The sequence below is a fragment of the Anas acuta genome, chromosome 8 (genome assembly GCF_963932015.1).
Source record: "Anas acuta chromosome 8, bAnaAcu1.1, whole genome shotgun sequence".
NCBI classification, from domain to species: Eukaryota; Metazoa; Chordata; class Aves; order Anseriformes; family Anatidae; genus Anas; species Anas acuta.
Genome location: NC_088986.1, coordinates 10,814,468 through 10,826,765, shown reverse-complemented (window position 1 = coordinate 10,826,765; position 12,298 = coordinate 10,814,468). Strand labels below are relative to the sequence as shown.

Genomic DNA, 12,298 nt, shown 5'->3' with positions numbered 1-12,298 from the left:
AAAAATAACAGGGGTATATAAAGAAAGGCTCGCAAGGCTGTGCTGGCCCCATAACAGCCAGCCCAGCAGCCCCAGCCGCCAGGGCACGGCCAGGGCTCGGGCCGGGAGCGGGCAGAGATCAAAGCGGGATGCGGGATGCGGGATGCGGGATGCGGGATGCGGGATGCGGGATGAGGGATGAGGGATGAGGGATGTGATCTGTGGTTCAGTGGGGCAGGAGCGTGTGCTGAGAGCAGTGGGCACCCAGCTCTGGCAGCTGCAGGACCTGGTGATCTGTAGGGCTGGTGGCTCTGCCCCCATACCCGCCGGGTCACCCCTGGGGTGCGCTGGCACTCGGGGAGCACCCAAGGGAGACGGGGACGTGAGTGCTCCTGCGGACAGACATCTCCCCCGAGCCCTGTCCCCCCACAACATCAGCTTTGTGGTGACACTGGGAGGGACCTGAACCAGCTGCCCCAGCCGGGGGGGCACAGAGGGGGGACCCGCTGTGGTGCTGAGGCACTGACACCCCCCAGACCCCCAGTCCCGGTTGTGCGCCCCGGTGCTCCCCGGGCCGGGGCAGGCAGGGCGGACACGGCAGCTCGCTGGGCCGGTGCAAACGAATCTGCCCTCTGTGCCCTGATAACATTGTGTTTGTTGCGGAGCGGGAAGAGCCTGCCAGCGCACGATAAGAGCAGATGACTTTATTCTGGACCCGCTTCGGATTGAATTATGCTTTAATTTCATTTTCGGTTCCTCTTTTCTTTCCAGGAGGGGAAGGGGGTTTGGGGGAGATGGGGGGCAGGTCTGGGGGCTCCCGGACCCTTCCCCAGGCAGCCCAGCCCCAGGCAGGGGGGAGGACAGGCAGCAACACCCAGCCAGGTCTGCGTTGTGCTCTCGGGAAGCCTCCACGTGTCCCACCAGCCCGGGGTGCTCCGCTGCGTGCGTCCCCACGGCACCTCCCCACGGGACCCCTCCCGTGCCCTGGGGGCTCCGGGTTTGCCTCCCACCGAGACAGAAGCTCTCAGGGCTGTGACACTGGGGCCGGTGCTATAGGGGCTCCAGGGTTCCCCAGAGGAGAGGGGGCACTTTGGATGCCCCAAATGTCCCTGGGTTTGCCCCAGCCCCCAGCCCCAGCTGACGGGCACAAGGGGGGACGCAGTGCCGCTGTCATCCAGCGCCGGGTGTTTGCTCTGGTAGGGGACTCCCCTGCGTCTCCCGAGGTCTCTCACGGCAATCTGGGCACCGATGCCATCTCCGGCAGTGCCACCAGCCCCCTGCGCCCGCCAGCACCCCCCCTCACTGCCATCCGTTCCGCTGGGACTTGCCAGGAGCAGGGATAACCCTTAACCCTTTCCTCCTGGGCCATCGCCTCGGCGCGCAGCCCTCCCCACCCGCTGTTTGCTCTCCCGCTGAGCTGCTGTTTGATCTTGTCTGATGCCATCTACTTTTACAGCCTGCTGCAGCGGCGCGAGAGATAATTCGCGTTTCCTAAACGGGCTTCTGTCAACAGCGGGCTGCGCGCACGCCGTCTGCCTCCGGCCGAGCCCGTTCGCCTCCGACCAGCCCCAGCGGAGGCTCCCGGCGCACAAAGCCCTCCCGCGCCCTTGTCCTTGCTCCCCGTGCCGTCAGTCCCCGTGGTGTTGGTTTTTGGGCATGCTGCTGCTCCCCTCCATGCTGTCCCTCCTGCCAGAGCATAAGCACCGAGGGTTTCCTGGGGAATACCTCGCGTTTGCAAGAAATATTGGCTGTAAAAATGAGCCCGACCTGCTGGCGACACCTCTCGCAAAATACGCCAGCGCTGCACGGATGCAGCCAGTAAAACTGCCCGGAAAGGGGGAAAACCAAGCGGACCCGGTGCCCGTCTGCTCTCACTTATCTGTAAAAGTTTGGGGTAGGAACTGCCTCGCTATTAATTATTATTTGGGCAAGAAACAAATAATGGGATTAGCTGGCGAGTTAAATAAGCTGCTCTGGGGGCCAGGCTAGCAGGGATTTCAGGTGATGCCCACACACTTCTTGGCTTCCCCGGTTCAGAGGCAGCTTTTTCGGAGGAAGGGCTGCGCAGCCCGTGCGTTTCGACCCGCTGGGTGGCATTACCAAACCTGCTGCCTCGCCAGGCTGAGCCCCAGCGCGTGCTCTGGAAATGAGGGCAGGGATTCTTGGTAAAAGGGGGAAGATTTAAATCGTTGTTGTTCCACTGGATTACTGAAATAATTTATTGCAACGCTCCACCCTTATAATTAAAGCGCGGTGATGAAAGCAACTGGTAGGGTGGCTTTGGAGCCAGCAGCAGAGCGTGTGTGTGTGTGTGTATGTGTGTGTGTGTGTGTGTGCGCCTCACCTTCGGTGTTTATATTTGTTTTTTTTTAAATCGACTCCTCGCTTCTGAATAGCGAAGGGCAGCAGCCTGAGTTCTTAGAAAGGTATCTGGAGATGGAAAGCCCCAGAAAGCAGGGAGACGGGCTCAGGGAGATAAGGGCTATTGCTTCTTGACAAACGCAACAGTAACCGGGCCATTCCTGGTACTGCCTGGAGGGAGGCCAAGCGGAGGTCTCCCAGCGGGACCGGGACGGCACAGAGCCCCCGGAGGAGGCTGCCTGGTGCCCGTTCTCCCTGTGCCATGTGTCCGTATGCCCGCTCGATGTCAGGGAGGGGGGACCCCCTGCTCCCTGAGCAGCCCCCGCTGTGGGAAGCTCTCTGGTGGACAGCGCCGTGCGGGGGCTCCATGGGGTGGACAGGGTGGCACCGCAGCCCCCTGCCCTCCGTGGTAGGGCACAGGGGGCTCGGCTGTGCCGTGGGTCCCTAGGCAAGGCAGGCAAACGTCCCGTGGGGGCTGCGGGGCGAGATGAAGCAAGGCAGGCAGGCTGCCAGCCCCCCGCTGGTTATCTCTGCTCGCACACGCACCCTGCGCGCGGCCAGATGGGAGCTGCTGCGCTCTGGGCTGCTGATTGCCCCGCCGACGGCACCGGCACGGGGGGACACGGCCTCACCGACGCCGTTACACGAAGCGGGCGGCACAGGGGGCACAGCACCCCGCAGCGCTGCCTCCCACCCCAGCACCGGCACCCATCGTGGTGGTTCCTTTGCTTGGCGTTTTTTGGGACAAAACTGTGCCCAGCTCACCGGCCCGGGCACCCGCTCGTGTCCACGCACAGCAGCGTGGAACAGCCAGCGGGGTGTGGGTACCCCCTGTGGGGCAGGGACACCGCAGCCTTTGCGCTCCCCGCTCACCCCATGGGCAGCGCATGGAGAGCCCCCAGGGACCCAAACGAGCACCCTGGTGGCCCGCACTGTCCTGGGACCGCCACCCTGGGACCCCCCTGTTCCTATAGCAGGGCAGGGCCCCCCCCACCTCGCCGTGCTCACCGGGCACCGGCAACCAGGGCAGGGACCGGGATCGGGGCATGGATAGGGACCGGGATTGGGGACACGGGCACGGATAGGGACCGGGTCTGGGACCCCCACCCGGCCCCGTCGGGGCACCCCCACGGGGGGGGGCGTGACTAAACATGAGGGGGGCGTGCCCAAAGCCCTGCCCAAGCCAATGGGGGGGCCAGGCGGTGAATATCAATGCGCAGCGGGCCAATGGGGGCGCAGCCATGCTGTTAACAGCTTAGGGGCGCGGGGCGGCGCAGAGCAGCGCTGCCGCCGCCGCGGGGAGCGGAGCCGGGCCCCGCGCACCGCGCTGCCCCCAGCCCGCTCCGGCCCCCCCCCGGTGCCCGGTCCCGGCTCGCCATGGCGGCGGCCGTGGACGAGAGCGCCCTGCCCTCCATCTCCACCTTCGCCAACCTGCTGCCGCTGGAGGAGCGCCCGGCCGATATGCTCCACGTAAGCACCGGGGAAAGGGGCGGGGGGGGTTGGGGGGTGGGGGGCACCGGGTGGGTGGGTGGGGGGCACCGGGCTCGGTGCTCAGCCCCACCGCCGAGCCCCCTTCCAGCCGTCGGAGGGCGCCCCGGGGGTGGCGGTGCCGCCCCGTCGGAGGGGTTTGGGGTCCCGGTGCACCGGGCAGGGGGGGTGCCGCCGGCCCTGACGCCCCTCTCCCCGCAGAGGATGCTGCAGCAGGACGGCCCCGCCGCCGTGAAGCGGGAGGAGGACGACTTGGGGAAGTTCGTGGATTTGGATTTCATCCTGGCGCACACCAGCAGCGGCGGGCAGGGACCGCCCGGCCCCAACTACCCCCTGCCCGAGACCCCGGAGAGCTGCGGCACCACGTACGACAGCGACGGCTCCTACCCGACTCCGGGCAAGTTCCCGGCTCCTTACCCCGAGGGCCAGGGCCACAGCTACGTGGCCGAGCTGCTCACCCCGGACCTGCCCGGCCACTGCGACCTGCAGCGCAGGGAGTACACGGAGCTGCGGGTGCCCGGCGGCCCCCACCACCATCACCACCACCACCACCCTCCCCTCCACCCGGCCCTGAGCCGCCCGCTGCCCCTGGACCCCTCGCAGCCCTTCGGACCCCGCATCAAGAAGGAGCAGCCCGAGGAGCGAGCCTGCATGCTGGGGATGCCCGGTGGCGACTACCTGGGGCCGGGCGGTGGAGAGCACAAGCCCCCCCGCATGGCGCCGGGCCCGGTGCCGGGGCCACCGCTGCCTTACCCGGGCTTCGCCCACGGCCGTCTGGCTCCCCCCGAGGAGCCTCTGCCCGGCACCGACCCCCACCTCCTGGCCGACCTGCCGCCCCACTACGCCGTGGCCCCGCACCGCTACGCGCCCCACTTCGCCCCCCAGCCGCCGCCGCAGTTTCATGGACACTTCAGTGTTTTCAGGGAGCCCCTCAAGGGGCCGGGGCCGGGCCCGGGGGGGCTGCCGGGGTTGCTGGTCACACCGCCCAACTCTCCGGTGCTGGAGTATTTCCCAGCCGGGGCCCCCCCCGAGGACTGCAAGCCCAAGCGCGGCCGCCGCTCCTGGGCGCGCAAGCGGACGGCGACCCACAACTGTGAATACCCGGGCTGCGGCAAGACCTACACCAAGAGCTCCCACCTCAAGGCGCACATGCGGACACACACGGGTAAGGAAAACCCCGAGGGGGCGGCAGGGGTCGGGGCGGGCTCGGGATGCGCATGGAGAGGGGCCGGGGGACCGCGGTGTGGGGCGGGCGCAGCCCTGGAGCGGTGCGGTGGGAGCGGGGTTGGAGGCACCGGGGGCGCACGCGGGGTCTCTGCTGGAGGGGAGCACCGAGGGGGCGTCCTGCTGTCGGTTTGGGGTGTTTGTGGGGTCCCGGTGGTGGGGCCGGGCTGTGGTGGGCAGTGAAGATCAGGGAGACCCTGCAGCCTGCACTGGGGGCAGGGGTGCTCAGGACCCCGTGTTGGGGCTGGGCAGGAGCGCACAGGGATCAGGGCATGCAGTGAGATGTCCCCCAGTGTGTAGGGTTCCCTGAGCGGCCGCATGGCCAAGCCCTGCAGCTGGGCTGAGGATGAACGGGGAGGGGGCCCCAGGGTGGGCTGGGGGTACTGGTGCGGCCCCCCAGTGGAGCTGGGCTGCGGTACACGGTGAGGATCCGCAGCTGGGACGGGCAGGGGAGCAGCCACAGCTTGAAGCAGGGCAGAGACACATGGGGTGGGGGTGCGCAGGGGACAGACAGGCCCCATGGTGGCACGGGGGCACGCGGGGTAGCAGTGGGGAAAGCGACAAGATGGGGGACAAAAGGGGGTCAGGTGAAAATGGGAGTCAGGGGAAGGTGCGTGGCATGGGGTGGTGGGCAGGGATCCCTTAAAAAGCAGGGGAGGGCAGGGGGACGCAGGGGAGGGCAGGGGGACACGGGTGAAGGCCCGTGGAGGGTTGGGACCCCCTCCCCTTGTGCCCGCTGACCCCCCTCTCTCCCCTGCAGGCGAGAAGCCCTACCACTGCACCTGGGAAGGCTGTGGCTGGAAGTTTGCCCGCTCCGACGAGCTGACCCGCCACTACCGCAAGCACACGGGGCACCGGCCCTTCCAGTGCCACCTCTGCGAGCGGGCTTTCTCCCGCTCCGACCACCTCGCCCTCCACATGAAGCGGCACATGTGAGCTGTGCTCGGCCTCCCCCCTGCCCCAGGAGCAGCTCCTCACGGTGTAAATAGCGTCGGGCCGGTGCTGGGGAGCAGCCCAGCCCCTCTCCGCTTGTAGCTGATAACTCCTCTTCTCCTCCTGCCCCCGCTGTTGGAGCTGGGCTCGGCTGCGTGCTGGGGAAGGAAGGGCTGCTTTTTGGGGTGGAGGTGTGGGGAGCAGGGCTGCGGGGAGCGTCGCCTGCCCAGGAGCCACTGGAGGGTCTGGTGCAGCAGGGGTCTGTCCCCAGAGCTCCTAGCTTGTATTTGGCAACAGCTTTAAAAATGAAAAACCAAAAAAAATCCTCCCTGATCCTGGCACTGGGGACTGTGGTGGCTGACAGTGGCCGAGCTCCTGCTGGGGACCTGTGTCCCGTGGCTCTGCTCTGCTTGGTTGTGGCCTTCAGAACAAACCTCCTGGCCCCAAAGCCCCGAGAGGATAAGGTGAGGGTGGGATCTGATCATGGCTCATGGGTGGAAAGGTTTGCAGGGGTCGGCAGCACGGTGTCACCTCGCACAGGGAGCGAGGGATGCTCCCGATACCAGCTTGGGACCCTGCCGGGTGGTCCCGTCCCGGCTGATCCCACAGTTCTGCGCCTGGGAGCCCGAAAGTGGCTCTCATCTCATGGTCTGCTTTAATTTGTTTTGTTCTTCCCCTCAGGATGACACCAGGTACTGCTGCAGCTGCCTTCCCCATGCTGCTTTTTTTAAACTTAGTGTGTAAAGGACAGTGAGTCCAGCTATGAATGCCCAGGTCTCTGCTATACTTGAAACTTTCTTAGAGGGAAAAAAAAAGAGAAAACTCAAAAGAAAATGAGTCTTTTTATGTGCAGCTTCTGCAAAGCGAGTTGTAAATTAAACAAAGCAGTAATATATAATGTTTCTGTTTTTTAATATATTTTTTTTCTTCCGGCTGGGAACACAGGAGAGTCTCGGCTTTGGGAAGTGCACTGTTCCCGTCTGTGTATATTGTTAATTAACATTTCTCTGCTTGGGCACGTTAGGTCTCTCGCACTCCGAAATGTTACTTTTCTTTATATGCAAACTGTTGAAATATTGTGATCTGCTGTATAATAAATAAACAAGATGTAAACTTGAAAGAGCCAGGAGAGTTTACTTTAAAGCTTTCTTCTAAGAGGAGTGGGTGAGGCTGGGCTCGCTTGTCAGTAAATATTTACATCGATGTTCATTTCTGCTTAAGTTAGCTGCGGAGGATCGATGGGGGAACGCCCAAGCCTCGGCATCCGAGCGGCATCTCCTGTGCAACAGCTCTTGAGTCACCCCACTTCCCCGTGCCTCAGTTTCCCTAATCTGCAGATGGGGCAATTGCGGCACAGGGATGGCGTGACCGGTCCTGCGGTGAGTCACTGCCGAGGGGAATGGCAGCCGAAACTTTACGGCGGCCTCACCGGCCCCGGTGCCTTCCCTCGGTGCTCTGTCCTGCTGTCCCCAGCAGCAGGAGCAGTGTGGCACCGGCCGTGCTGTCCCCACCAGAAGGTGGGTGCTGGCCACCTGGCTCCATGCGCTGTCCCCGCTGTCCCCCCCTTGGCGCTCAGGTGCTGAGGCTTCCCGGCGCTAATGGGGGTGACTCAGCAGCAGCGTGCTGGCAGGTCCCGAGCTCAGCGAGCAGGTCTGGCTCCATCCCGGCCTCCCTCCCTCCCACGGCTGATTACCCGTGATGCACGCAGCCCTCCGAAGGCCGGGGCTTGCCCGGACCTGATGCCGTGTTGGGAGCGCACGCTGCGGGCTGCGCAGTGCCCTGGCCCCCAGCATCACCCTGCCCGGGGTGGTGGCATCCTCCTGGGGCTCCTGGAAATTGGTTGGGGCTGGGCTGTGGTCCTGGAATAGGGCTGGGCTCATCCCGCTCCTTCCCCGTTTCCCGCTGGTGGCTGCGGTGAGCCGGGCTGGAGGAAAGCGGGGAAGGGCAGAGCGGGGAGCGGCTCTCCTGGGGTCTGCCCCGGGCTGGTGGGGTGCCACCAGGAGGGTGGCAGCCAGTTTTTAGGGCTTTGCATCCTGCCCGCAGGCGTGGGACCACGGGGCTCCGTATGCAGGTGTCACCGATCCACTTGTCCTTTCTGCAGCTGCCTCCACCCTCAGCTTGCCCCAGTTTCTGAGGGGTGTGCGTGTGGACGTGACCGTGCTGGGACACTGGGGACCCACCATGGGGCACCGGGCACATCTCGCTGCTGGGACCCCTGTGCCCAAGGGCAAGGGTCTGACACCAGCGGGACACCCGGAGCAAAGTGCCAGGGCTGCTGCCTCTTCCCCAGAGACTTGTTTGAAATGTCACATGGAGGGAGAGGGAAAGGTGTGGGCTGTTTGAATTAGCGATGAGTCAGGCTGGCAAAGCCAGATGGGGAGAGAGTGCGTGCCTGCGTGTTTGTGTGCATATAAGTAATCTCTGGCTTTGTGTTTTTATTATGATTATTATTTTTATTTCCAGGGGAACGATGAATTTCTCCAACCATCCTGTCCCACTGGAAAGGCTGGCTCTGCTGTCCTGTCCTCCCCGAGCATCCTGGGAGCCGGAGTGACAGTCCGCGGCTGTTTTGAGGCTGGGCTGTGAGATCAGAGCACAAACCAGTTCTTCCTCGCCTTTCATCATCGCTGCACTGGGGCGGGAGCGGGGCCTGGCTCCGTGCTCACTGCTGCTGCCTCGCACGGGGCTGAGAATGGGGCTGGGGGTGCCAGGGCTCCCGTGCCGTGGGTGAGCTCCTACGGGCACCAGTACGGCCGGGAGCCTTGCCGGGGCGAGGAGTGGCCGCAGTGGAAACGGCAATTACACCTAATTTGTTGTTAATAAAAAACACCCTCTCCCAATTGCCTGGCCGAGATGCACTGACCGTTGGAGAAGGGAGTCCGGTCCTTTCCCTGGCAAAACCTGCCCTGCAAAGTGATGAGGGCAGCAAGAAAACAGCCTCGGGAGCGCTGAGAAACGCTTTTTTTGGCAGACGGGTGCTGGGGAAGGCAGGGTTGGGGCACGATTCTTGCCAGGTGAGCTGGAGAGTGCTTTGCCCTGGCCTGGCAGGGGCACGTGGGTCCCAAAACGCTCTGGTAAAGCAGGTGGGAGCCTGCTTCTCAGGAGACGTGGCACCAACACTGCACCCTGCTGCCCCAGAGGGGAGGGAGGGATGGTCCCGAGAGGGGCAGGGTGCTGGGGTGAAGGTGGCTGGCAGTGTTATGCCACAGTGCCCATGCTGGGGCATTATCCCCCCCCAACATCCAGCCTGGGCTCCCTTTCTCCCAAACCTGGGCTCAGGCTGGCCGAGGCCCCCAGGACTGTGGTAGAAGGCAAAAGTGAGGTCCCTGACCCTCCTGCCCCAACCTTACGGCCCAGCCAAGCTGGGGCAGCCCAGCGGGGAAGGAAGCAGCGAGACATGGAGCAACAGGGCCCAGCACAGGGCTGAGTCACGGCCGCAGCGTGGCCGGCTCCGTGCAGTCACCTGCTGGCAGGATTGGGCCCCAGGGAGGGTCATGGCTGCAGGGGGGAGCTTCTTAATCAGGAGAAGGGGTCACGGGTCTGGGGAGATGGGACAGGGATGCTGCATGTGGGATGGGGCCCAGGTGCTTCAGGATCAGGGGGGATGCTGTGGGCAGCGAGGTGATGCAGACCCATGGTGGTTTTACTCTTATTTCACCTCCTGGGAACGGAGCAAAGGAGAGACACTCCTGGGGCTGGCGTCCCGTCCCCACCATGGGGGAAAATCCAGCAGCCGGCCCCCGCATCCCCGCTGCCGGGCTGTGGGGTGGGCCAGGCGCCGCGATAGCGGGGCCGTGGCTGTCACCGCACCCTTAGGAAACATTTGGCTTCAGGCACCTGAATCCACGGGGAAGCGATAACTCCCCGGTTCGCTCACCCTGCCTGGACCCACACCTGGTGCTATCGTGCCTTAGTCACACACCGAGAGTTTTTCCACTGCTGGGCCCCAGATAACCTCCTCCGCTGGCCGCAGTGTTTGCACTTGTCCTCCTCCGCTGGTGCCAGCCTGGGGGACACGCACGCCTCGAGCCGCAGGCTGCAGACACGCACACCTCTGGCCCGGGGCCACCGCGGCCATGCCCCAAGCCAGGCATGGGCAGAGCATCCTGCACCAGGACCAGGTGCCTGAGGGTGACCGAGCTCTCCAGCTGTGCCCCTTTGCTCTGTGAAGGCTGTGAAAGCTCCTGGATGCAGCGATTGCTGCCCAGAAACCACATCTCCGGGTTCCTGTGAAAGCTGTGCTAATTGCCTGGCTGCTGATCAGGTCAGCAGAAGCTCCCTCCTGATGAGTTTCGCTTGCAGGTCCCTACAGCTCCTGGTGGGACACACAGCCCCACGGTGACACCCACGCACGTGGAGGTGAGATCTGTCCTCCACGGCTGTGCTTTGTGAGGTTAAGATGGTTCTGCCACAGGGAGAAGAGCTCAAAATGTGCTGCTGGCAGTTTATTGAGGGGAGCGAGCGGACAGCAGCGCCCCGCAGCAGGGTAGGGCTGAGGGTGCCAGGGATCCAGCAGAGAAAGGCAAGGCTGGAAGCTGGGCTTGAGTAGTTCAGGCATAAAAGCAGGGGTTAAAATTAAAACTCAAGGACACGGAATGGCCATCTGTCTCTGGATTTTATATGAGAATTGGCTGTAGTTTTTAGAAGTGCTGCTGAATAGCTTCGTGAACAAAGTGTGAATGACCCGCAAGCGAGGGGCTAAGAGAGATGCTCCTCCTCTGATGGTGAGGAGCTCCCTGAGGCAACTGCCAAGCTCTGCAGGGAGAGCAGGGGTGAGATGGGGCCGGCAGCCTTCCTCTGAACAGGGTGCTGGAGTCTTGTCTCCCTCTGCAGACCCACCCTGGGGAAGAGGGGACACCACCTCTGGGCCGGAGTCATTAACAGAGAAAGGAACGATTAAAAAAGGACCAGGAAATGAAGTGGAAAGTTGTATGACATCCCAGGCCAAACCCAGCACGCCACATCTGGGCAGTGCACGTGGGACTGGTCCCGGTGAGCAGGAGCATCGCGGCACGGCTGGAGGAAAGAGGCACCTCGGGCAGGTTGTTATGGTGGAGATCCCAAAACGGCTGACGAGTGGCACCCTGTTACACGGGACTGCTGACTGCCTGCAGCTAGAGGCAGCCTCTGGCTCGGGAGGTTCCTAAACCACAGGCTGCTGGAGCCGCGAGCAGCCACACACGCTGGCACGGGCAGGACTTGGATGGACACGGCAGGGCTGAGAGCAAACGGGCCAGGCGGGAGCGGCCTTGGGACTGGCTCTGTCCTTGCCAGGCTGCTGTGGGAAGAAGGGCCGAGGTGCTGAAAGCCACCCTCATTAGGGGTGGCAGCAGGGCGGGGAGGGATAAATGAGTCCTGGGGACAACAGGCAGTGCTCCAGAGGTGCCGAGAGCTGCTGGTGGGGTGCACTGATGTGGTCCCAGCGGATGGTGCAGTCTCTGCAGGGAGGGACTGCCAGCAGGATGGGGCTGGGGGCTGGTGCTGGGGAGCCCCCCCAGCACAGGAGGCTTCAGCTTGTCCCGGTGCTGAAACCTTGTGCCTGGGACAAATTACCACTGGGCAGCCTTGCTCCTGCCTCAGTGCAGAGGGAAGGAGACTTGTGGGGATCCCTTACGGCCCTTCTAGTAGTAAGTAAGTAGTAAGTAAGTAAGTAGTAAGTAGTACTGCTGCTTCCTCCTCCTTTCCCACTCCCCCCTTTTCCTTCTGCGTGGAAGAGGAAGCAAGGCAGCCCCGTTATTAAAACTTTCACTTCTGCCTGCAGACTCGGGTACGAGCTGCTGCTCCGCAGCTCTGCGGGACGGTTCCTTGCCAAGGGTGCCGGCGAGGAACGCGTGCTCCGTCAGGCGACGCCAGGAGCTGCGGCCCCAGCGTGCGACGTGGGGCAGCGCCCGCCTGGCCTGCAGCCACCTGGCACGGCCACAGGGTCTCTGTTGGGTGTGACGGCCACGTTCAAACACCGGGGACAGGACCAAGGGATGGAAACGCTCCTTGGGAGCCTCGTGGAGCCCTGTTTAGCTCCGGGACACCATGGAGAGTGGGAGGGCTGAGTGCTTGGTGGGACATGGTGGGACATGGTGGGGCATGGGTGGGCTGCCTGCTGCCATCGCTGGGGGCCTGCCCCAGCCCTGCTCCGTGGTCCCTGAGCCCAGCCAGGCCCCATGGTGCTGCCAGGCAGCAGTGCCCTGCCTTTGGGCACCGCCACCGCGAGGTTTTTGGGGTATCCTGGAGGAAGGAGCCCGGCGTGTGTCCAGCCCGACATGGCTGTGCTGCCACCTCCTGGCGCAGCACCGGGCCGGCCGGCAGCGTGCTGCCC

The 12,298-nt window shown here is 63.9% G+C and overlaps 1 protein-coding gene across 1 annotated transcript; it reads left to right on the top strand.

The window, feature by feature from the left end:
- Positions 1-3,552: 3,552 nt before the first annotated feature.
- Positions 3,553-7,105, top strand: KLF17 (KLF transcription factor 17). The gene is made up of 3 exons (XM_068690597.1): positions 3,553-3,810; positions 4,030-4,993; positions 5,813-7,105. Exons 1-3 carry the CDS (start codon positions 3,718-3,720, stop codon positions 5,986-5,988), a joined length of 1,233 nt encoding a protein of 410 aa, XP_068546698.1. The 5' UTR covers positions 3,553-3,717; the 3' UTR covers positions 5,989-7,105.
- Positions 7,106-12,298: the final 5,193 nt, after the last annotated feature.

What these genes read in the sequence shown, in the direction of transcription:
- KLF17 (XM_068690597.1), top strand. Translation starts at nt 3,718, where the DNA reads ATGGCGGCGGCCGTGGACGAGAGCGCCCTGCCCTCCATCTCCACCTTC. An exon ending in GCCCGGCCGATATGCTCCAC is followed by an intron (nt 3,811 to 4,029) that starts GTAAGCACCGGG and finishes CTCTCCCCGCAG; the next exon opens with AGGATGCTGCAGCAGGACGG. An exon ending in GCACATGCGGACACACACGG is followed by an intron (nt 4,994 to 5,812) that starts GTAAGGAAAACC and finishes TCTCCCCTGCAG; the next exon opens with GCGAGAAGCCCTACCACTGC.